Genomic DNA, 25,076 nt, shown 5'->3' with positions numbered 1-25,076 from the left:
CCTTCCAACATTTCCACACACCAGGAGGAGGGAGGCGCGAAAGAGAACCGTTCATCTGGCCTGCAGCCAAGAATCACAGCAGAAGCATGCGCAAAGGGCCTAATGTCTTCAAGTAGATTTTGCCCAGATTGTTAGTGTTTCAGTTGGTACTGTCAGAAATTAGGTAGTGTAGGTAGAATTTACCCATTCATATCTACTAACAATGCTCACTTATATACCTTGAGTACAATTTAAATGATTTGCTTGGATAATATCTATACTACCCTCCAAAATCCTTTTTTATAGTGCAATCAACCCAACAGGACACAGGTGAGGGGGGAGGAGACAACACAGGGCACCAGGTGCACACAATCAACGACAGACATGGGGAAGGGGAACACTTTTCAACAACAACAAAACTAAACAACCCGTAACGGAGGCCGAGATCTATGAGCCCAGAGATCACCTCCGTGACATGCCCATTTGGAGGCTCGCTTGATGGCTATGTGCAACCCTGTCTCCTAAATATTACGTTCCCACAGAACTAAACTGCATTCTCAATTACGTTTAGCTAGAAACGTATTTTCTCCCACGTTACGTTTGTTATGAACGTATCTCAAATACGTTTATTTTCTACATATCTTTGACATTTATTGTCTTGCTTATAATAATGATAATAGTTATTTATAAATATCATTTTAGAGCACACATTTGAAATCGAGAATCGGGCTCGATATATGGTTAAATTAAAATCAGTAGGCGAGGCTGTAATTTCGCCAGCTGTTACTCTCATGAGCGAGGCAGAAAATAATAGTTTTAACATGCCAAAAAGCTGCTGTCGTTTATTGCACCTCAAACATTAAAACAAATCCAGAGTTACGTGTTTCTGTACTTCCTCTAAGAAGAAAGGACAGTAAAAGAAGATCTCTGTGGCTTCAGGCTTGATCGCCGTTCAAATGACAGCGTTGGTTTCCCCAAAAGTGGGCGGGGCTGTAAAGTGACGTAGATTTTACTCTCATCTATTATTCAAAACCATTCTATTTATTCTAACGTAAATTACATGCCAGTGTTTTATGTTTTTATTTTAAATCGTATAATGTCGGACTTTTTTTCCCGTCTGTGAGGAACAGAAATGGGGCTGAGAGCCTCAAAATACTGAAATCTGTATTTTTGAAAATCTTTTTTTCCTTATTTACTCAACAATAACACGCAATTATCCTTGTTTTTATTTATTCGTTTAATTCTATAATCTTGGGCTTTTTAGCCGTAAATAAAGTCACCGGAAACAGACGTAAGCCTATAAGGGACATTTTGAAGATACACACAAACCCACTGAACAGATTACCCAAGATCCTCAGCTTGAAGCTTGTTGATTGGATGTTTAGCCGCAATGCATGTTGGGATATGATGTTAATGCGATATGATATCCGAAAAAAATAAAAATAAAAATAATACTTTATTCCGAGTGTTCTTGCTTTTCTCTTTGGAGGTCATCACATAACGGCATTGTAATACACAGTTCGGCTGCATTAAATATTACACATCTGCTGTAGTTCTTTATTTATAGAGCCCTGATGAGAAGACTTCTGGACAAACAGGAGAACTGCCGCCAAAACTGAATATGTGACGTGGATCATAAATATATCAACAATTAAACAACACCTTGCATTTCTTTTCACTAAATACGTCTCCTTGCAGTATCTACACTAATTCGGCTGTCTTTTATATTTGATCCAATTGGTAGATAGGTTACATTTACACCATAAAGGTGCACAACTGATAGAAAAGGATTGATTTTCTTTGAATATAAGAATGTAAATACTGAGTTGAGAGAATAGTCAGGGAATTTGGGTGATGGGAGACACATCTATGAAATCACAATTTCAATAGCTTACCATTAAATGACGGATATGCCTTTCTGTCTGTGATGTTTTACCAATCAGATATTATTGTGTAGAAGTCAAGCATGAGAAATAGTATAGCAATATCCTGTACAATTATGTAAAAACATGAATAAAACTACACATCTTCAGATGTTATACATACATAAGTGTCCTAATAAAAAGTTATTATTAGTATGCTGTGTGTACCTTGTGTGCACCGCCTAGTGGTTAAAGCACGTTATTGAATTATTTTTGTTGAATAATGTTATTTTTGTTGAATGAAAAAAATATTAAGAATACATACTTTCATAGGGGGAAAGTAGAAGGTCTGTGATAGAAATATAGAATATAAAAAATCAAGAAGATACTGTAAGTGATCTCAATAAAACAGTTTAGTGCACGATGTACAAAGAGGATGTGCAAAACAGACAAACTAATTAACCTCTATTTAAACATTAAATAATACTTTAGGTTAAGGTCTTCTTTCAAATAAGAAAAAAACGTTGGGGGTATCTACTGTATCTACAGATAAATATTAAGCCTGACAAAGTACTTAACGTCTAATGTATTGCTTTCCTGCAATGTTAACTATGTTGAAGCACTTATTTTAACTGATATTATACAAATTAATTATACTCTTATGTATGTAGTAGATAGTATAAGAAATGTGCAGAATATGACAGTTTAATGGTGGAGGTACACACATATTGATAGATGTCTTGTAATTAACTATTAGTAGAGAATAACGAGTAATTAATATACTTTATAGAGATCTGCAGATAAATGTTTAGTCTTCTCAAGCACCAACTATCAAATATCTCGCCTGATTGTTGGCACTTGACAATCACCTTTCCCTGAATTTTACTCAGGTGTAACTAATGTCTGCTTTAAAGGTTGTTTATATTTCACATCATTAATCAGAATCTGCAGAGTTACTAAAGTAAATGTAGTGGAGTAAAAATACCTGGTTAACCTCTGAATTGTAGTGGAGTAGAATATATATTAATACTGCCCATTATGGATACAAGCGATTTTCACCCATGTGGTAATTACATGTGTACACACCAATGTGTTTCCTATTGCCTAAACCTCCAGGGCTGTACACAGTTTAATACTGTCAACTTCTAATTTTTGGAAAAACAAAAATGTCTTTTAAAACTACAATTCCCAGTAGAGACGTGCCATAGAGAACATGTTGCGAAACACAATAGCCAGCATGTGTAGTTCTGGGGGGGCGTTCGAGTCCAGTTTTGAATAGTCTGCCGTGGTTTCTTTCTATTTCAAAGAGCTTGACCCTCGGCGTAACCTTGGCGCACTGCCACTCCAACATCCAATCACAGAGCTTGAAGATTAATCACGGGGTTTGTCAACGGGACTGTAGTCCCAAACGATAGCTGGGGATTATGGGTAGTGTAGTGTCTTTGGCCATCCTAAACTGAAATGTTTTTCGGATATCATATCTCATTAACAACACCACATCTGGCGTCACAGAGATCTTCTGTTACTGTCCTTTCTTCTTAGAGGAAGTACAGAAACACGTAACTGGATTTGTTTTAACGTTTGAGGCACAATAAACGACACAGCAGCTTTTTGGCATGTTAAATACTATTATTTTCTGCCTCGCTCATGAGAGTAACAGCTGGCAAAATTACAGACTCGCCTACTGATTTCAAATGTGTGCTCTAAAATGATATTTATAAATGACTATTATCATTATTATAAGCAAGACAATAAATAGCAAAGATATGTAGAAAATAAACGTATTTAAGATACGTTCATAACAAACGTAACGTGGGAGAAAATATGTTTCTAGAAGATATGTAGAAAATAAATGTATTTGAGATACGTTCATAACGAACGTAACGTGGGAGAAAATACGTTTCTTGCTTAACGTAATTGAGAATGCAGTTTAGTTCTGTGGGAACGTAATATTTCGGAGACAGTGTTGGAGCGGGATATATGTTTTCTAGAAGTAAAACGAGGCAGCAGAAAAAGGATATGTCTGTGATGTATCTTGTGAAACAGAAGTGCTAAATAAATGCAACGACCTCCCAAGAAGAGCTCGCCTCTCTCCAGTCATTGGGTTATTGAACCCGAAGCGTGTTGCTTCTGCCCTGAGAGACGACAGTCATCCCCCCCCCCCGGTTTCCTCGACAACGGTCTGGGAGCCGACAGGAAAGTTCAACAAGTGCTTAAGATAAGAAGTGCCTTGATACATCCACCATAGGGGAATTACAATTTGACGCAGCAGCACAAGGTAATTAAGGCCCATTCCCAAACCGCCCCCTACACCCTACCCCTCCGTTTGCGCGTTCACGCGGAGGGTCCGCCATATGAGGCGCATTCACACCGCAGTACTTTTCCCACAAAGGTTAATGAGAACTTGTCAAGCCCCACCTGTTCCTCATCGCTCCAATAAAATGGTAGGCCAAGGGCTACTTTCAAAAAATAAAACAAGTCGTGAGCTACTTTACTCTTTTTTGTTTTTTTGCAGTGTATATATTTAGCACATTTTAACATTATTATATGCTACCTTTAACCTTTGTGTGCTGTTTGGGTCTGTGGGACCTGTTTTCAGTGTTTACTAAAATAAAATGTATTCAATTTAATTATTTTAACCTGCTTTATTTGGTGGTGGACGTCACCTCCTCTAGGGGGGTCCGGGGGCATGCACCCCCAGGAAGATTTTTTTTAAATGTTGAAGTTAAATGCATCAATCTGGTGCACTTTGAGCTAGGGCTGCGCAATTAATCGTATTTTAATCGCAATTACGATTTTGGCTTGCAACGATTATGAAAACAACATAATCGAAATAAAACGATTTTATTTAAATAGGTTTTTCAGTTGAATTATACTTAAAGTTCAGGGTAATCAACTGTTAAAAATATACTTTTCAAATAATTTTCTTCAATAAATTGATGTTTTCAAAGTTAATCGTTTTTAATAATCGTGATATCAATTATTGACCCAAATAATCGAGATTATGATTTTTGCCATAATCGAGCAGCCCTACTTTGAGCACAACATGAATTTATGTATACAGCTCTCAACACTCAGATGAAAGGGAGCTGTATACTTTTCAATAATCCAAACATCTTTAGAATATGATCACAACAAATCATTTAAACTTGTTTATTCTTATCTTACCTAGTTAGCATTCTTTAATTATGCATATTTGACTAATCCCTCCCATTTTAAACTTTTTACTGTCCTATAGTACACATTGGAATGATTTCTTACAACTTTATTAAATAGATAAAGGTGTGCTCTCTCTCTCGCTCCACATTGCTTTTCTTCAAACGCTGTTGTGTGTGTCTGTGAGAGCGTTTCGCATGTGTGTATGAGAGATTTTTACCAGTGCCGAGCCTGTCGCTGAGGGCCTAAGATATTCTACAAAATAATATTTAAAAACATTAAAACAATTTATATTTTTCTTTATATAATTTTTTTAAATATGTTTTTTGTAATATTTGTCATTAGTTTTACCAAAAATAACTCGATTTAATTGTATTTAAAATAACATTTCCAAAGAAATAAATCCTTTGAATCTGCCTATTCAGTTTATGTTTGAATGTGAAGGGTTAAATGAAAGAAGCTCCTCTCTGCGAGGTGAAGACAGGAGCTGATTGGATGGCCAGCTATGAATTCACAGAGGACCCGCTATAGTAACTGAACGAGAGAGTAATGTCAAATGACAGTACAATTGACCAATCATATCTTCCCTCTAAATGGGTGGGCTTTATTATCGCGGACTTTATTGTTTGTAGCCTTTATTTAACCAGGTGAAAGCCCCTTGAGATCAAAAGATCTATTTTTAAAGGGTGACCTGCAGGACATTAGTTACACATGTAACATAAAAACAACATTTCATTTCATTTCAAACCTTTATTTATACAGATAAAATCCCATTGAGATCATTGATCTCTTTTCCAAGGGAGACCTGTTCAAGTAGTTCCACATGAAACATAAAAACATAAATAGAACAACAAAAGGACATCATACAGCATCATTTACATAATTATCCACATGAACAGGTACCAATAGCTTCTGATTGACTAGCATCCAACCGAGCTTTAAAAACATTTAGTGGCACCAGATTGTTCAGTTTCCATTTAATTTGCAGACTATTCCAAGACAGAGGAGCTGCGCATCTAAAATCTGTCTTCCCTAAGACAGTCCTAGCAGTTGGCACATTTAATAAAACCACCGCATTCGATCTCAGGCAGTAGCCACTTACTGAGATCAGGGAGCAGATATAAGATGGAAGTTTCCCTAGCATGGCTTTGTATATAAAAATGTACCAGTGACTGAGCCTCCGTACAGTTAGTGAAAGCAAACCAGCCCTTGCATACAGGGTACAGTGATGGGTTAATGCTTTACAGTTTGTCACAAATCTCAGTGCACTGTGATACGCAGCATCTAACTTGACCAGGCAATTGGCAGGTGCATTCATATAGACCAGATCCCCATAGTCCAGCACAGGTAAAAAGGTCACAGTGACTAGCCTTTTCCTGGCCTCAAGCGAGAAACAGGACTTGTTCCTGAAAAAGAACCCTAGCTTAACCCTCGGTTTTTTAAGCAGGTTATTGACATGAAGTTTAAAAGTGAGACAATCATCAAGCCAGATACCAAGGTATTTGTAACAGGCAACAACTTCAAGTTTTGTTCCTTGCGTAGTTACAATATCTAAAACAGGCTCTGGTGTCTTTTTTGCTTTTGAAAAGAGCATTACCTTGGTTTTATCCACATTTAAAAGAAGCTTTAATTCAGAGAACTGAGTCTGAAAAGTGTTAAAAACAGCCTGTAATTTAACAACAGCCTCCTTAATGGTGGGACCTGCACAATACATCACAGTATCATCCGCATAAAAATGTAAAGTAGCTTAATCCACATTATCACCTACGCTGTTAATATATATGGAGAATAAAAGTGGTCCTAAAACAGAACCTTGTGGTACACCATTAGAAATGTTTAACCACTCAGAAGACAGTCCATCAAAATGAACACATTGGGACCTTTCAGAGAGGTAGTTCACAAACCACCCCACTGCAAGGCTGGATATGCCAATACTGAGTAGCCTCTGCTTTAAAATGCGATGATCAACGGTGTCAAACGCTTTGGAAAGGTCAACAAACAGAGCTGCACAACTCTGCTTTTTATCTAAAATACTAGTAATGTCATTTACCACTTTCATTGTCGCAGTGATGGTGCTGTGTTTCTTTCTGAATCCTGACTGATGTTTAGACAGGATGTCATTTGTACATAAAAACTCCTTTACCTGTTCACTCACAAGTCGTTCGAGCACCTTAGCCAGAACTGACAATTTAGAGATTGGCCTATAGTTATTTAAAATAGTTGCCTCCCCTCCTTTCAGTAAAGGCAAGACATAAGCAGACTTCCATACTTTTGGAATTGCATTTGTGCTGAGGGAGAGGTTAAAAAGAGAAGTAAGAGGTGGAGCAATAAAATCTGCAGCCATCTTTAAAAAGAAAGGTTCTAAGTTATCCGGGCCAGCCGGTTTCCTAGGATCTAGCTTAGATAAGGCTTCATGAACAACATTAACAGTAAAAGCAGTAAAACTGAAAGGGTTTTCCAGACCACATTGTTCAGAGTCACGGATTGGGGTGTTCACAGAAGCAGAGTTAGTCACAGAATCAAACATAGAACCGCAGGACACAAAATGCTCATTAAAGTAATTTAGCATAGTAGCCCTGTCCGATATAGAGCCATATGCTGTGGTAAGGCACGGAGGTAGCTCATTACGGATCTCACCGGTGGATATCGATTTTATTGCTTTCCAAAATGTCCTAGGATTATTTAGGTTTTCTGTGGTAACTGACAAATAGTACTTCGACTTTGCACTTTTGACATTTGAAGTGAAGCTATTCCTTAGCTGCCTAAAACACAGCCATTCTACCTCTGAGCCTGATTGCCTAGCCTTTGCCCAGGCCTTGTTTCTCTCATGAAGGAGACTAGACAGCTCAGCAGAAAACCAAGGATTGTCTCGTCCCTTTACTCTAAATGTACGCAGGGGTGCATGTCTATCAATGATCTCCATAAAACCAAGATAAAAATAAGACCATGCGGTTTCCACATCAGCACACAGATCGATTTTACCCCAATCAAAATCAAATAGATCATGCACAAAACCCTCCTCAACAAAATGTTTGTTGTCTCTCTTAATGATAATGCGAGGTTTAACCTTTTGGACCATAGTGTCCCTAATTGTGGCTACAACACAGTGATCGCTTAGATCATTTGCAAATACTCCCACAGATGAATATTTATGGGGAACATTAGTTAAAATGAGATCAATTAGGGAGGATTTATTAGGGAACTTAATATTTGGGCGAGTAGGACTGTTAACAATCTGAGTAACATTTAAAGAGATACAAAGGTTTTTAAAATCCTCTGACACTGCAGTTAACCAGTCCCAGTTAAAATCTCCAAGTAGCACTATTTCCTTGTAGTCTAGTTGTGATAAAAGATTTGCTAGTGAAGACGAGGAGTCTTTGACAGCTGAGGGGGGTCTGTAACGACTCACCACCATGACCTGTTGACCCTTTGCCACTTCTATATTTATGGCTAAAAATTCAAATTGCTTACTGATCGATTTGGAAACTAATGTGGTTACACTGAACTTATTCTTAACATAAATGGCAACGCCACCACCTTTATTAGGCCGGTCGGTACGATACACATTAAAACCATTTAAGGCAATGTCAGAGGCCAAAATAGACTTGTTTAGCCATGTTTCTGATAAGACAATGACGTCAGCGTCAGTCGATTTTGCCCAGATACGGACAAAATGTAGTTTACCTAACAGACTGCGCACATTCAAGTGGATGAAACCCAACCCAGACCTAGCTTTAAAATCAGCAGGAGTAGCGATCTGACTATTACTACTGGGCGGACCAGGGTTAGGTTGTACATTTCCTGACAGTAATAACAAAAAAAAAAACAGGCATCTTTTCCTCTTAAACGACACAAATACATTGTCATCTAATTTAGAAACACCGGAAAAGTCTGTGAGAGTGTGATTAGAGCTTAAGAAGCAGTCCTGAAGAACCATCATCGCAGGAAAATAAAAAAGACAAACATATTTTGTCGAGCAGATTGACTGTGACAAGGCAACCGGTAATTGTTTGAGCAACACATCCGAACCTTTGCAGGGGATGCCCACTGTGGGTGGCAGAACAGACCTGAATCCAGTAGTCTTCTCAGAATGACTAGAGATCTTCTCATAGTCCAAAACAGTTAACAGGAACAGCAGAATCCCGATATGGGCCATTTTCCAAGACCAGCACACAGTATCCGCGATGTTCCTGAAGCAAAATCAGCACAGCAGCAAAGGACAGGCGAAAACAGCAGCGTGGAAGCGCTCCGGTCCCTCCGCGGTATCCCCGAGGTGAAAGCAGGCCTCTGCAACAGCAGAACCAGGACAGGTGGAAAGCAGGCCCCAGCGGTGGTAAAATCCTCCTGCGTACAGCAGCACACGCCCGGTGGAAGCAGGCCAAGCCCGAAGCGTGGATCCACTCCGTCTCTCCACGACGACTCCGGGGTAAAAACCCAAGTTCTGCCCGCTGTGAAACGTTTCTGGTTTCCATAGCAACAACAACTGTCAACAGCGTAAACTCGCCTTCAAAATAAAAGCATGCCAAATTACACTTAAGACATACAACTGCAACGAAAGTAAAGGTTAGAACGTTCTTTAATTGTCAGATCAAGTCTGAAATGTGACTTGCATCACAGCAGCTCCATGTGTAACATCAACATAGACAAATAAGACAAACGCAATACATGAGATGGGGGGGGGTCCGGTGTCATGCTCCACCGGTAAGATTTTTTTTTTTTTGTGGAGTTAAATGCATCAATCTGGTGCTTTTTGAGGGGGAAATAAAGAGACTAGATCTATGGAAACACCTATATCAAACGGAACTGTATACATTTCAATAATCATAAAATCATGGCCATAACCAATAACATACCATTTCCAATATGAAAAAAACTTGTTTATTAATTTATTTTTGGTTCATTTATAGTTGTGAGTGTGTCTGTGCTCCTGAATCAGCCTCTCCTGTCTCCCTCCTCTCCCCCCTGCTCCTCTTTGAGGCAGCAGCAAAGACTAGTTTTAGCTCTCAACAAGTTTTTAAAAGGCGTATCTTACCTTTTTTCACCTAGTTAACTTTTTATTTATTTATTCATGCATATTTTACTAATCACTACCCTCTCAAATGGAAATATGTGTTCACATAAATGGTGACCAAACCGTTTGAGACCCACTGAGAACTTAGACTAAGTTGAATAACTAAACACTCAACTGAGCTGAGGTTATCCCGAGCTTGAATGACGCGCAGAGACCAATCAACGGCTTTGATTTATGATCTGTATGACATTGGCCATGTCGGCAGGCCACATCATGTGGACAGCCAGTCACCCTGTGTGAGGCAGGCCACTTAACAGGCCAGACCATCGGGAAATCCCCCGGTCCTCCCGATGGCCGGTCCGGGACAGGAGACGTAGAGCGAGGGATCATTGTCCACAAGTTAATCGGTCGCAGATGGCGTCGTGGTCACTGACAAATAAAAAAAAAAAAATATGAAAAAAACCCCCAAAATAAATGGGTCGAGAAATATACTTGGGCGGCTGTTAATATACCTGTTCCGCCCAAGTATAGTCTGTGTGGGAAACCCTGTAGTAGTTAGAATATTGCTGTATTACTGTATCAAATATAATACAAATATAATCAACACAAACAGTTGAAAAGTAGTATTTTGTTAACTCAAGGTTTATATTAAGTGAGTTTTTATTGTGTTAACTTGTGTGTTTATGCTTTTTAGATTGACTTTCTCTCTTTCTCTGTCGGTCTGTTCTAGAAACCAAAAGGAAGAGAGACACGTCACAGCTGTCAGCAATGTGACAAATCCTTTACAACATCTGGAAATTTAAAGCGCCAGCTGTGTATTCACACGGGAGAAAAACCGTATAGCTGTGAAGAGTGTGGGAAAACCTTCCATCAATCAGGTGGTCTCAAAACACATCAACTTATTCACACTGGAGAAAAACCGTACAGCTGTGAAGAGTGTGGAGCAACTTTCAATACACCAAGTAATCTCAAAACACATCAACGTATTCATACTGGAGAAAAACCGTACAGCTGTGAAGAGTGTGGGGCAGCTTTCACTAGAGCAGAAGCTCTAGAATCACATCACCGTATTCACACTGGAGAACAACCGTATTGGTGTGAAGAGTGTGGGGCAACTTTCACTACACCAAGTAATCTCAAAACACATCAACGTATTCATACTGGAGAAATACCTTACAGCTGTGAAGAGTGTGGGAGAACTTTCACTAGATCAGGTGATCTCAAGTCACATCAACGTATTCACAGGGGAGAAAAACCGTAATGGTGTGAAGAGTGTGGGAAAACTTTCACTATATCAGGTGCTCTCAAAAAACAGCTGACATTATTGCAGCATTTAAATCCAAGCCATTGTCCAATACAGCTTATGTATCCAATATACAATCCAGTTTTAATGCTGCACATACCCGGCCGCTTTCCCAGCCTTGGCTCTCGGTGTCTCCTTTCGCTGTCTTGATGAGGGCAGGTGGTGACAATCTCCAGCTGATTGTGGCGTGTTGTCCAGCTGATCCAGGATGATGGTGTCAGTTGTGAAGTAATCCAATTGTTTGTCCAGTGAAAACGATCCTTAATCCAATGAGATATGTTTCTTATATTGTCCAGTTTCAATCATAGAGTAAGATTCTACTTAATGTAATGGCAATTTAAAAGTTCCAGTGTCCTATATATTTTTGCCATTACTTCACAGGAGGGTTTAGAGTGATCCTGAGGCAGACACAGACATATGAAGTTCCGGTCTTTTGCTGCAGTTTAGAATGATGTTTTATTGCTTTACATACCAAGGTTTAACTTAGTACTTTGTTTAACGCATGTAAGATATGCAACACTAAGCTGTCTGTGGCTCTTTTCTGCTGTAACGCTGCAAATTTCCCCTCTGTGGGACTAATAAAGTTATTCTGATTAAGTACAGTGTGTCAATAGTTGTAGTATGAGCATCTGTCTGGGCTGGCCGTCAGGTAGAATCTGTATGCTCTCCCTCCTGTGTCCTCTTCCTCTCCTGTCACCTATGACCCCTTTTATACACCCGGTGCAGCTAAACCCCGCCACCAAGTGTTCAAAAATAATATTGCACTATACATATAAATAAGGTAAACTGAGACACCAACAACACTCATAAAATGGCTCCTGCAAAGAGTGGGAACACTTTTTCTTAAACTATTCACTTTAAAGCCCATGAGCGAGTTTCACTGTTCATTAATCTGCTTCATGTATCTAGAACATATTTACGATGTTTTCAGTTTGATTCTATTCTCTTGTTAAAATGATCAGACTACCAAAAATAAAATGGCCTTAGAAACAGACTCGCAACCCTGCATATTTGTTGTGTTATGCTTAAACATGTCATTCCCTTATTTTCAAATACCACAGGTTGTGTAGTGATGTATTTGAGGTGTACTGTCCACATAGCAGACCTGTAGTCGTGCCCTCAATGTATGCGAAGTGTACAGGACATTGGTCTGTGAGACTCAAAAAAGCCTTTGTCACCTACCTGTCCACTTTCCATCAAAGATGGTGTGGCATATAGGGAGGTGCAATCTCCTGATGATATAGACTGTATTATAGTGGATCTCTGAGAGTGTGCATTAAGTGAAACCATTTAGCACACTTGGGGTCAGAATTTGGATTATATAAGCCTCTTTGCCAACTATGTGTATTTCCAGATTACACAATGAGCTTCCTATTAAATATGTAATTATAAAAACGTTTTTTTAATCAGCAGACACTTGGGTCCAAAGTGTGGTAATATTTATTTTTGGGAGAATAGTGATTCAAACTTACTTCTCATGTCTGTAAACCTTATATCACTTTGACATCCAGTTAGAGAGATGTGTGGCAGTGTTGCTTTCCCTCTTTCTGTGTGAAATATAAGTGTCTTATCTGGTTAATAAATACCTAAAGGAAAGCCTAGCTGCATAAGTTTACGAGGCAGAGTGGGTGGACAAGCATGTCCGACCACTCTGCTGGGGTGTGTTGTGCCAGAATTCCTCCTCAGATCTGATGGACATCTCATTATCGATCTCCTCCTCCTCTGAGATTGCAGACAGGATGAAGGCGCCTCCTGCTGGATGAATGCTGATATTTTAATAATCTGTTTTCCTGTGTGGAAATCTCAGAACAGCCTATCTGGCTTCACACACGACACACACACGTAAACTTAACCAGTTAAAAATAACGACTAAATGATTATAAGGATCTTGGGTGGGGATGTTTTTTTAATTTAACAGAACATTTAAAGCACCATCGTAAAGTAGTTTAATCAAGCACTCTTATGGATCCCCGGCTGAATTTAAATGCTATTAATTACACTTGATATAATATAATTTAAATTAGATTTCCCTAGCAACAGCCGTAATTAAGTAAAAACAGTTATTTCATTGTTCTGGCTTTTAATTGTGGTACACTTGACTGGTGTAATTTGTCATGGTTTTTGTATTGTGATCAAACTTTGTTTTACTTTTTGTTATATTAATATCATTGTTACACTTTGGGCTGCATTATTGCATGAAAGGTACTATACAAATAAAGTTATTAATATAATTGGTATACATCAATGTTGTTGATATTGTCAGATTTTCAAGTGCATTTTCATACATATTTTATTCAATCAGAAGATAAAGTCATGACATCTACATCTTATTTTGAGCGTGTGTTGTTTGTTTGTAAATCTAATTAAACACATATTGGGAGAAAAACACACACACAGAAGTATCTTCATTATTTCATTTTAATTTCTGATCTGAACAATTATCATAAAATTCCAAAAGCATGGATATTATATACAGACGAGGATTGTGGCGGCAGATCTTGGGTCCAAATACTGTTATAAGACAGATTCATTGCATATGTTATAATACATATTTAATAATATAAAACACCACAAAATCCACAAATAAAAGTATAAACCGTGTCCAAAATATCCTGCATGATGATAAACAGTGTGCTCTCCCTTCAGGTGTACACACTCACAAAAAGAGTTTCCTGTTGGCCGATTAATGAATGAACTCTGTACGTTGACATTGAAAAGGCATATAACTATGTGTGGAGGGAGGGATTACTGATCAAATTGAGTACAATGGGTTTTGGAGGGAGAATGTACAATTGGGTAAGAGCCTTTTTAACAGACAGGACATTTAGAGTGAAGGTTGGAGCAGATATTTCCAATTATTTAGAAATAGAAAATGGTATTCCCCAAGGGAGTGCAGTCAGTCCAATATTATTTAACATCACGATTAATGACATTTACATGCTTAGACACATGCATCCAATCGGCTCTATACGCAGATGATGGGGCTATTTGGATGAGGGGAAGAAATGCCCGATACATATGGAGAATATAGCTAGAGCGATTACAAAAGTGGAGAGGTGGTCATATAACGGGATTCAAAATGTCAGACAGCAAGTCATGCTACATGGTATTTACAAATAAATACAAGATTGATGGCCAACAGCTAACACTATATGAACGTCCAATGACAAAGGTGAATGAGTTCAAATACCTAGGACTGTGGTTTGATAGCAAATATAAATGGAAAATGCATATTAATGAAGTGGAAACAAAATGCAAAAAAGTATTAAATGTATTGCGAGTTGTAGCTGGATGCAACTGGGGTGTAGATAAACAAGCATTAATAGACATTTACAGATCAATTATGAGGTCCACAATAGACTATGGTTGTATAGTGTATGGAGTAGCAGCAAAACCTTCAATATAAATATAAATATAAAGTATTGCGGCTGTGTATTGGAGCAATAAAGTCATCCCCTATCAATGCAGTTCTGATAGAAGCAGGAGAGACACCTCAGGAGATCAGAAGAGAGAAACGTGCTCTGTCATACTGGGTCAGACTACAAGGAAGTGGAGAGGAAAATATCACAAACAGAAAACTACAGGATTGCTGGGAATATGCAAAGTTCCAGGGACGTGGGTTTGGCTGGACGAGTAAGGAAAGAACAAGGGCATATGGAGTGGAGACCATCACGTTTGCCAAAGCAACCCCATTTAGCAGTGTTCCCCCTGGCTTTCCCCAGAAGCTAAAATAGATGTAAAGACTATCATAGAAGGGGGAAAAAGAGTGGCAAATAAATGAAGTGGGAATTAAAACGAGTGTATCTGAACGAAAAGTACTCCATATTAAAAAGCATACAGTCAACAACAACTACCAGAGAAGACATTCTCATAGAACTTAACCATAGCCTGTTAAGACTTCACAGAGGCGGCATAGATCTACAGTTCTGCTGGGTGCCTGCACATGAGAGGGTGAAAGGGAACGAGTGTGCTGATAAATTAGCAAAAAGTGCACTACAAAAGCAAATAACATTACCAGTTCAACTTGGAGAAGGAGAAGGAAAAGCAGTCATTAAGAAAAAAGGGATGGAGATCTGGCAGAAAAGGTGGGAGAAAGACCAGAAAGGCAAGGACTATCACAAAGTACAAATACAATTACAATTAATATTTATAAAGAAAGAAACAGAAGGGAGGAAATCATGATGGCTAGACTCAGAATAAATCACACGGCTTTGAATAGTACTCTGTATATCATGGGGAAAAGTGACAGTAACAAGTGTGGGAACTGTGCAGTAAAAGAAGATGTTGTGGTGACCACTCATTAATACACTGGGGTTCATAATTCACACATGGAACTACAGTCGGGGTTTTGTTTCCACACAGACATGTTATGTGTTGTCTATATATGTTGTGTGCCCTCCTGGCACTACACTGCTGGTGACCCTGACAAGTCTCGAGAAGTTTCCGGGACGGACCCGAACACGGCAAAAGAAACAAAAGTTTCTTTCTCGAAATGCCCAAGATTTTTTGGAATGGTCCGTGGCTGCCACCGGCACGCGGACTGAGGCTCGGTGCGCACCCCGCGGAAGAGCTGGGGACGTTGCTCGCCATTCCCGCAATCGGCCTTCCAACCAACGGGGGGGACGATGCACGGCCTGCTGTATCGACCAGCAACCCGATTGCTACCTCGTGGACTTGTTTCTTCGGGGCGTGCGGCTGCACGTCCCGGCTGCGCTAGCTGACGACGACTAGCGGCTAACCACGAGGGGCTAACGACAGCTAGCAGCTACCCATGGCTTCCAGCTAGCGGCTAACGGCTAGCTGTTAACGGCTGTCGACATATTTCTGTTAACATCTGACTGTTAACAATTTAAGTTAAGGTTCGACCAGCCGGTTGACCTCGTGTGGACAATCTCACCTTTTTCATCACCTCGACGGCGGTTCCAGACGCCACTCACGTTTTCATCGGCGCCTGGGTGGCACACTCGTGGACCCCGTCTCGCCTCGTCGGTTTCGGATGTCGCCCATGCTGCCATCGGCCCGTGGGTGGCGCACTCCGGAACCGGTCTGGCCTCTCCTGCTTTCCGGGGATATCCAGACGCCACTCAAGTTTTCATCGGCACCTGGGTGGTGCGCTTCGGGACCCTGTCTGGCCTCTCATCTGTCCACGGCTCCTTCCTCCCGGGGAGACTGCTCCTGCCTCCCGGGGATACCTCAGGGCTTGCCGAGGATTTCGTGCCCACCGCCGCTGTACGTTTGCCTGCAGCCAGGATGCTCTCCTGCTTCTCGGGGATACCTCAACGCCTGCTGAGGACTTCGTGCCCACCATCGCTGCGCGTCTGCTTGCGGCCGGGTTGCTCTCCTTCCTCCCGGGGAGGCTGCTCCTGCCTCACGGGGATACCTCAACGCCTGCTGAGGACTTCGTGCCAGCCGCCGCTGCAAGTCTGCCTGCGGCCGGATTGCGCTCCTTCCTCCCGGGGTGACTGCTCCTGCCTCCCTGGGATTCCGCTCCGTCCTTCCGGAGATTTCATGCCCGCCGCCGCTATGTCTTCACCTGCGGCCGGGCGGCGCGCATTCCTGCTGGGTTCGCCAAGACACCTACTGCGGCTCCCTTACGATGGCCCGTTCCGGCTTGCCCCCGGTGGGGGTGCCCTCGCCCTCGTTAGGGCCCCTACCCACTCCTGCGGCCCCCTTTCGTCGGCCCGTTCCATGGCCCGGCCCTCACCTGCGACCCCACCCTCCTCGGCCCCTGTGGTGCTTCCTCCACGGACGCGAGGATTTATTTTGCCATGTTTGAATTCTGGGGGGGCTTGTGTGGTGAGTGACCACTCATTAATACACTGGGGTTCATAATTCACACATGGAACTACAGTTGGGGTTTTGTTTCCACACGGACATGTTATGTGTTTTCTATATATGTTGTGTGTCCTCCTGGCTTCTCTCTCTTCTTCCCGGACTGCAACCGGACAACATGTCTTGTTCTGCTTCTAAATAAAGTACCCTTTTGTACCATTATTGCACCGCCTCTGGCTCCCTATCTCTCGGCACTACAATGTAGAACATATCTTGTTACATTGTGACATCTATAAAGCGGAAAGAGAACAATTAAAGGCTAAAGTTTTAGAGGCAGAGAGGGAATGGAGTGTGGTTGGTGTTTTGGGAACAAAATGAGAGGGAGTAAGAGCTACCAAAAAGGCACTGTTTAAATTCTTGATTGAAACTGGGGTAGGAACAATTATTTAACATTAGGTCAGGAAAGAACATAGATTCGTATTTTTGTTTCATTTATTTCATGGTTTTATTGATTGATTGATTTATTTTTATTTTTATTAGATCATAGGTTAATACGGTGGCTGGGAAGTGCAATGGACAATTACAAAGTGTGAAACACTTTAACAAAGCTTGAAACAAATTTACTCTTGACGCATACAATGTGTTTAAGTCCCAAATGGACTTTGGAATGCAAAATTCTCCAGGATTTGGCTGTTTTTAAGTCATGTGACTGGATGACCCATTGAGTACAGACTCTATGAAGGTTGTTCATAGAGTAAAGACTCTATGAAGGTTGTTCATATAGTCGTTGTTAGATGCGAGCGTGTTTTTTTTATTTCTCACAGCTCATGTTGTCCATTTAGTTTGGGACAACATCAAAGTATTGTTCTATACCTGAACTTTGCTCTACTAATTTCACATTGCGACCCATAGCTTCTTTGTTGTAAATCAGTCATTCATTCTCAGGTTTCCAGTGAGTCCACATGGTTGAAATAAGACTTATACAGAAATGTTCTTTCTGCACACAATTACACACACAACATAACATTGTTTGTGCTTGCTAATTAGAGCGTTGTTTGTTGTTATTAGGGTCTGAGACCTAGGTCGGCGAACACCCTATTGAAATTGGAAAAATCGGTCGCACAGCGACCGATAAACCTGCCAAAAACAGGGAAAACGACCGACAAAAGCGCAGAAAATGTTCGTAAATAATGACGGCTGATAGGCCGCGTGAGCCCAGTCACGTGGGCGGAGGCAAGTGATTCCAAGTGAAATCTGAAATCTCAACGTATGCCATTTCCATGGAAACGCATCCCTCGCCAAAAAATCCGATGTTGTTGTAAGTCAATGGAAAATTGTCCAAACAGCACCAGACTTCAGACTATCATTAATGGTCCGGCCCTCAACAGCTCTACGTGAAATCGGAAATCTCAACGTATGCCGTTTCCATGGCAATGCATCCCCCGCCAAAAAACCCGATGTTGTTGTAAGTCAATGGAAAATTGTCCAAACAGCACCAGACTTCAGACTATCATCAATGGTCCGGCCCTCAACAGCTCTATGTCAATTATGGGATGTCATCATATGCCGTTTCCATGGCAACGCGTCCCTCGCCGTGAAACACGGTGTTGTCCTAAGTCAATGGAAAATCATCCAAACTGCACCAGATGTCATATGATGGCTAATGGTCCGGCCCTCAACAGCTCTACGTGAAATCTGAAATCTCAACGTATGCCGTTTCCATGGCAACGCATCCCCCGCCAAAAAAAACGATGTTGTTGTAAGTAAATGGAAAATTGTCCAAACAGCACCAGACTTCAGACTATCATTAATGGTCCGGCCCTCAACAGCTCAAGGTGAAATCTGAAATCTCATTATTTGTCGTTTCCATGGCAACGCTTCCTACGCCATAAAACACGGTGTTGTCCTAATTCAATGGAAAAGGTTCCAAACGGCACCAAACTTCAGACTATCATTAAAGGTTCCGCCCTCAACAGCTCTATGTCAATTATGGGATGTCCTCATATGCCGTTGCCATGGCAACGCGTCCCTCGCCATAAACGACGGTGTCGCTGTAAATCCAATGGACACGGTCCCATCGTCCCCCAATCTTCACTTTTATATCACCGGTCCATGCCTCAACAGCTCCAAGTGAAATCTGAAATCTCACTGTATGCCGTTTCCATGGCAACGCGTCCCTCGCCGTGAAACACGGTGTTGTCCTAATTCAATGGAAAATCATCCAAACAGCACCAGATTTCATATGATGGCTAATGGTCCGGCCCTCAACAGCTCTACGTGAAATCTGAAATCTCACCATTTTTCGTTTCCATGGCAACGCTTCCCTCGCCATAAAACACGGTGTTGTCCTAATTCAATGGAAACTCATCCAAACACCACCAGACTTCATATGATGGCTCCTAGTCCGGCCCTCAACAGCACTATATAATACAATACTTTCTTTTAGTTTTAACTGCATGGATGGATTTTTGTATGACATGTCTTGTGTTTTAAACAAAAGATCAAATTAGATCGAATGTTATTTATGTAGCCCAAAATCAAAAGTTATATATTTGTCCCTGCGGGATTTACAGTTTGTACAGATCAACAAAACATGGATGACAGATTAAAAACATAATTAAATGACACCATAGACAACCATAATAATGTGATGTGTACAAATTAAGGATCCAGGGGGATGTCAAAATTAGTGATGTTACGTATTGTGCAGAGGCTTCGGAGCGTGTGTCGAGTAATCCCCGAAGCTTTTTGTGAAGCATGTATCGAGGCTTGTATCGTTTTGGGCATGTGACGTCATCGATGACAAACGAAGCCTCTCTGCCTGTCGATACCACGTGACTGCTTCACGAAGCGATTCAGATCGGTTGAACCGTTGAACCCATGGATGGTTGAACCACAGTGCTGATATTACCCATGCCATGGATGTATTTATAAGAACCATATTACCCCTCCTGTACCCGGGCCCCGTGACACAATGGAATTAAGAGAGCTCAGACCCTCACTTATATAGAGGTCAGAACATGTCATAAGTATAAATAGATACAAGCCTAAATAAATGTAGGAATAAAAACATGAATAAATATGTTGCAGTGTTTTCAGTGAGATTCAGCGTGTGTGCTGTGGCTCAGCTGGAAAGCAATTGACTCCTGACCGCAGGGTCCCTGGTTCAACGACTGAACAATACGTCTTTTTTGTTGTTTATAAAAGCTACAGCTAAATGAGATAATGTAGTTAATAAATGTATTCTGTGATATGGTTTAACCTTTCTCAGGCTACAACATGGTTACGTTTAAGAATATTATTAAGGAATACAAATCCCTCTTTGCAATGTTTAGCAGCCTCCTTAGGCTTTTCAATCACAATCATTCAACTGGAATAAAAACAATATTGTTAACATGAAAATATGATTTCATGTTCGTTGTTTAGAGTTATTCTAAGGCTTTACTCAATGGGAACTCGGTATGAGATGAGCACACTGTGGAGATGTCCAATCTGCCTGTTTTACACACTTTGACCAACAGGGGGGTTTGTGTTCAAATGAAGCCTCATGAGATGAACCCTTTTGCGAACCATTTGGCTGGAAAGCTTCAAAGCTTCATAAGGCTTCATCTCGCCATCACTAGTCAAAATGCTTCCTGCATGGTTTTCATGAACTGCAACACTAACATTTTATTTAAAATCCAAAGTAACAAGCAATGAAGCAAATATATGCACATTTTAAACATGTGAAAACGCCCTTCACCTCTCTCCCAATCAGCCTCATGTATTGAGTTCAGAGTGTGCAGCCAATTAAGCTGATGCGTGTCTGATTGGACGCAGGTGTGCTGCTCTGATGAGGATAATGATCGGCTAGAGTTTAAAAAAGCTCCACCGCTCACCCTGAACCATAGGCCTACTGTGAGTCAGTCAGGAAGACAGAGAGCAGCTTTACTTATGGAGGCCTTTCATTGTCAGGTTATCCTCCTTGTAGGACTCTGTGTTAGCTCCTCTTTTGCTTTCCCGTCCACACAAGGTGCTTCGTTTCAGAGCCTTGCGAACACAGGCAGGTCAGAAATCGGGCAGCTGAAGTCTCCGGCTGAGGAACCGCAGCAGGTGAATACCATCAGAGTGACCTGTCATCCAGACTCATTGGAGATTGTTATCAAAGCCGATATGTTTGCGGTTGGAGCTCCTGTTGATGGTGACGAGATACGCCTTGGAGTAGAGACCAACAACCAGTACTGCAGAGCTACAGCGTCTTCAGCAGATGAGTACAGTATCAGTGTTGGACTTGTGGAGTGCGGCACCAGACACTGGGTAACTTTAAATATATTACATTTCAAATCTGATTCATTAAAGCTTCTAGCTTTAAACACGTCTACTCTCCACAGGTAACTGAGGACTCTCTGATCTACACAAACCTCCTCATATACTCTCCTGAGGCTTCTCCATATGGTGTTGTTCGAATGGAGGAGGCTATAATTCCACTTGAATGTCATTACGAAAGGTCTTTGTCTCTTTTTGTTTTTAAAGCTCACATTGTAAAAATCTTTGAATGATGTCTGTCTTTTTTTAAATGCATTTTTTCTGTTTCTTAGGAAGTACAGTTTGTCCAGTTCTTCACTCATGCCTACCTGGATCCCCTTCATGTCGACCCAGGCTGCAGTGGAAATGTTGCAGTTTAACTTGAGAATCATGACAAGTGGGTTTGGATAATTATCTCGTGTTATGAGTTGTCATGGCTCTATTTACACTTAGTACTTTTTTCTGTCCGTGTGCAGGTGACTGGCAGTACAAAAGAGGCTCTAATGTGTTTCATCTCGGTGAGCCCATCAGCATCGAGGCCTCTGTCAGAATTGGGCATCACGTGGCGCTCCGAGTGTTTGTGAGCAGCTGCGTGGCTACACTGAGCCCTGACATGCACTCCAGCCCCAGGCATGCCTTCATTGAAAATGGGTAAGGCTGCAAATTGCTAAATGGCAAAAAGTAAATTCTTTTTCTGACCCTAGAGGGAGCTGTTTAATGTGTAAGGCTCTTCAAGTGGTTTAATTCAGACACGAGCAATGCTGACTCGAGTGACAGGTTAATAAAAGATCAGTCCTTTAGTGTCGTCTTCAAGTTAGCTAAGGCTAGCTGCAGTTTGCTTTTAATCTTTGGTATTCTAGTTCTTCTTTTCTGTGCCACAATTGGCAAAGGCACAGGTCAGATTTGTGCAGTTCTGACTCTAAAGAACTACTTCCAGAACTTGCCAATAGAGAGGCGAAGTCCCGGCCATCTACTTTCGACCCATGGGACCTTATTTCGGGAAAAATTGCGTATTGAAGTCAATGGAGAGAGAAAGATTATCTTTCAACCCCGTTTGAATTGTGCAATGAATTACACATATGACGTTTGTTAATCTTAAAAAATAATTTCCATGTCAAAAAAGTCAGTTTGTAGTAAAACTGTTGAAATATAAGACTATGAAATATACGCAACTAGAAAGACTACGAGTCCTGGTCACGCATGCTGGCTCTTAGGAATCAACTAACTCCCCTGTGTGTATGTACAGCTCTCAACATGCCCAGACTTAGTGATTTTCAGCTCTTTTAATCATTCTGAAAGGAAGAAATGAAATGTGCCAACTTGACGGCCGTCTTGGTCTGTGACGCGAGAGGTAGTTCATTGAGCGGTTTCACACAAAAAAAATGTTACTTCACATTTTTATGACACACTTTTATTTTTTGACTTGCAAAATTATCTTTTAAATTGACAAACGTCTGTGTAATTCGTGGCATAATTCAAACGGGATCGAAAGATCATCTTTCTCTCTCCATTGACTTCAATACATACTTTTTAGAAATAAGGTCCCATGGGGGTCCCCCGGAAAGGGAGAGACTTCGCCTCTCGATATGACTAGAAATGTTAGCGGTGGAGTTGCATTGTGGGTAATGTAGACTCTTGTTATAGTAGTCAATGAATGCTAATTTAGTGTTGCACTTTTTGTTTTTCCTCATCATAGGTGCTTTGTTGACTCTCAGCTTCCAGGCTCAAGGTCTCAATTCTTAGCCAGGACACAGGATGACAAGCTCCACATGTCCATTGATGCCTTCAGATTTTATAATGAGGACAGAGGGGAGGTGAGGCTCTATTAAATTGCCTTAAACATGATTGTGTGTGCATGTTTCCCAACACCTCCTTTTCTCATAGCTCTACATCACATGTCACCTGTATGCTGTTCCAATAAATAGCACAGATGCAACAACCAAGGCGTGCACCTTTGTGAATGGAAGGTAAGTGAGATCCAGTCTAAAATATGTGAAATTACACACAAAAAACAAAGTATTGGTGCTGAATGTTTTTTATTTATCAGATGGCAGTCCGCTGATGGTAATGACTACTTTTGTGGGCAATGCAAAAGACCAATTGGAGTTGAGCAAACTCCCAGCAGCCCGAGCAAGTTTAGGCCTCGAGGGTTTGTGAAGCCAGAAGAGCGTGAACCCCTCTGGAGGAGTGGACTGAAGACCAGTACAGGTGGGGAGCTTGTAGAAACTTGTATGATGAATATTGGCTTCAGAATAGATGTCGTCATAATGATCAATTGTGACACATGTTTTGGCATAGGTTTTAGACGTGATGATGGCTGGGTAACTGAATTAACATGCATTGTGCTGGTTTGTGTTAGTGTGGGAACATCAGGCCAGAGTGGGACCGATGATGGTCTTGCCAGCCAAGCAGAAAAGCCGACCCATACCTGCAGAGGAGCCTTCTTCCATTCGTGATCAAATCAGCAGATCTACAATGTATGGCAGCCAGTGGAGGAGTGGAATAAACAGAGTTGGTAAGTCAATGCCGGTATTGAATTATTCTTTGTTCATTTGAAGCCTTTAACAATCTCTAAATTAAGATTAAAATGGCCCATAATGAAATCTTAATGTTGAATTGTTTTTCTGTCAAAGATCAGAGGAAAGGACTGCTTCCTGATTCATCATCGACCCAAAACCAGGTGGACGTTGTGACTTTAGCTTCTGAGCAGAATAAAGACGAAGAAGACAAAAGTGGAACAGAAAAAGGTAAAATGTGAAATGTCTTAACTCTTTTTTTTAAATGGCACTCTGCAATGCACCTTTTACATTAACACTTCAACGACTACAGATGAAGATGCTGAGGAAGTTCCTGAACTTCTAGAAAAAACCTCTCCTGAGGCCCACCTGCAGCCGAAGGCAGCGGTGCTGAACAGTACCAACACAGCGGCGCTCGATGAAGTCCTCCCAACTGCTGCTGTTAATGTGGCTGTGCCCCCACTGTCCAACACCACTGCAACAGAATCTGACCTTTCTGAAACAATGGACCGAAAGAGATAATAAATGATTCACACTTTCATTTGTTTGCTTTTTAATGTTGCAATACACAAGGAAAACTGATGACCTGCTCACAGCTAAAAACAATTAAATGCAAACAATTGTTTCTTATGAGCAAAAGTATTCCATATAACGGTAAACATTTAGGAGTGGACTCAAAATTGTAATTTGTCTTTTCTTGGGCTTGTCTGCTAGAAACGGTACTACACCATGGCATTTATTTTATGGGGTGTCATTTGCTTTAGTTGTAACGGCTGTATAAAGGTGATGTATTGGAGGTCAGCCAGTTTATATTTGAACTTCAGTTGCTGCAACAAAGCCTTTGTACATGAGTAGCCTCTTTAAAAGGGTATTTACCATGGGCTCCTGGCAATATAATGACCTTCACATTAAGATATAAACATGGTCTCATAACTTTGTGTCCATTGGGTTTTCTGACTGGAGACTGCATTCTAATAGAGTACCCAGAACTCTACTAGGGTAGTCAATATGTTTTAGAGGTACAATTAGTTTACAAAGCCTTGAGTTGTTACTTTAGCTTAGCAAATGTATTCACTCCTGTTTTTGAGGACTGATTAAAAAAAAAAGAAAGTGACTATGAATTTTTAGATAAGTATAGTTACAGATGCCATTATTTCAAGGCATCTGGGGGAAAAACCTGAAGCAAGACTTAT

The 25,076-nt window shown here is 40.9% G+C and overlaps 1 protein-coding gene and 1 pseudogene across 1 annotated transcript; both read left to right on the top strand.

Annotated features, from left to right (window-relative positions):
* The window catches only part of LOC117459437 (zinc finger protein 85-like), a 50,946-nt pseudogene that overhangs the window by 4,189 nt on the left and 21,681 nt on the right, over nucleotides 1-25,076 (top strand).
* LOC117459512 (zona pellucida sperm-binding protein 3-like) lies at nucleotides 20,965-24,424 on the top strand. Its single transcript, XM_034100324.2, has 10 exons — nucleotides 20,965-21,379; nucleotides 21,454-21,569; nucleotides 21,661-21,764; nucleotides 21,844-22,018; nucleotides 23,064-23,181; nucleotides 23,252-23,334; nucleotides 23,415-23,575; nucleotides 23,727-23,882; nucleotides 24,001-24,114; nucleotides 24,197-24,424. Exons 1-10 carry the CDS (start codon nucleotides 21,017-21,019, stop codon nucleotides 24,403-24,405), a joined length of 1,599 nt encoding a protein of 532 aa, XP_033956215.1. The 5' UTR covers nucleotides 20,965-21,016; the 3' UTR covers nucleotides 24,406-24,424.

This window comes from Pseudochaenichthys georgianus, chromosome 15 (genome assembly GCF_902827115.2).
Source record: "Pseudochaenichthys georgianus chromosome 15, fPseGeo1.2, whole genome shotgun sequence".
In the NCBI taxonomy this organism is placed as follows: domain Eukaryota; kingdom Metazoa; phylum Chordata; class Actinopteri; order Perciformes; family Channichthyidae; genus Pseudochaenichthys; species Pseudochaenichthys georgianus.
Note: the sequence above shows the minus strand (reverse complement) of the source record. Positions and strands in the feature narration are given on the sequence as shown.

What these genes read in the sequence shown, in the direction of transcription:
- LOC117459512 (XM_034100324.2), top strand. Translation starts at nt 21,017, where the DNA reads ATGGAGGCCTTTCATTGTCAGGTTATCCTCCTTGTAGGACTCTGTGTT. An exon ending in CTTGAATGTCATTACGAAAG is followed by an intron (nt 21,570 to 21,660) that starts GTCTTTGTCTCT and finishes TCTGTTTCTTAG; the next exon opens with GAAGTACAGTTTGTCCAGTT. An exon ending in ATAATGAGGACAGAGGGGAG is followed by an intron (nt 23,182 to 23,251) that starts GTGAGGCTCTAT and finishes CTTTTCTCATAG; the next exon opens with CTCTACATCACATGTCACCT.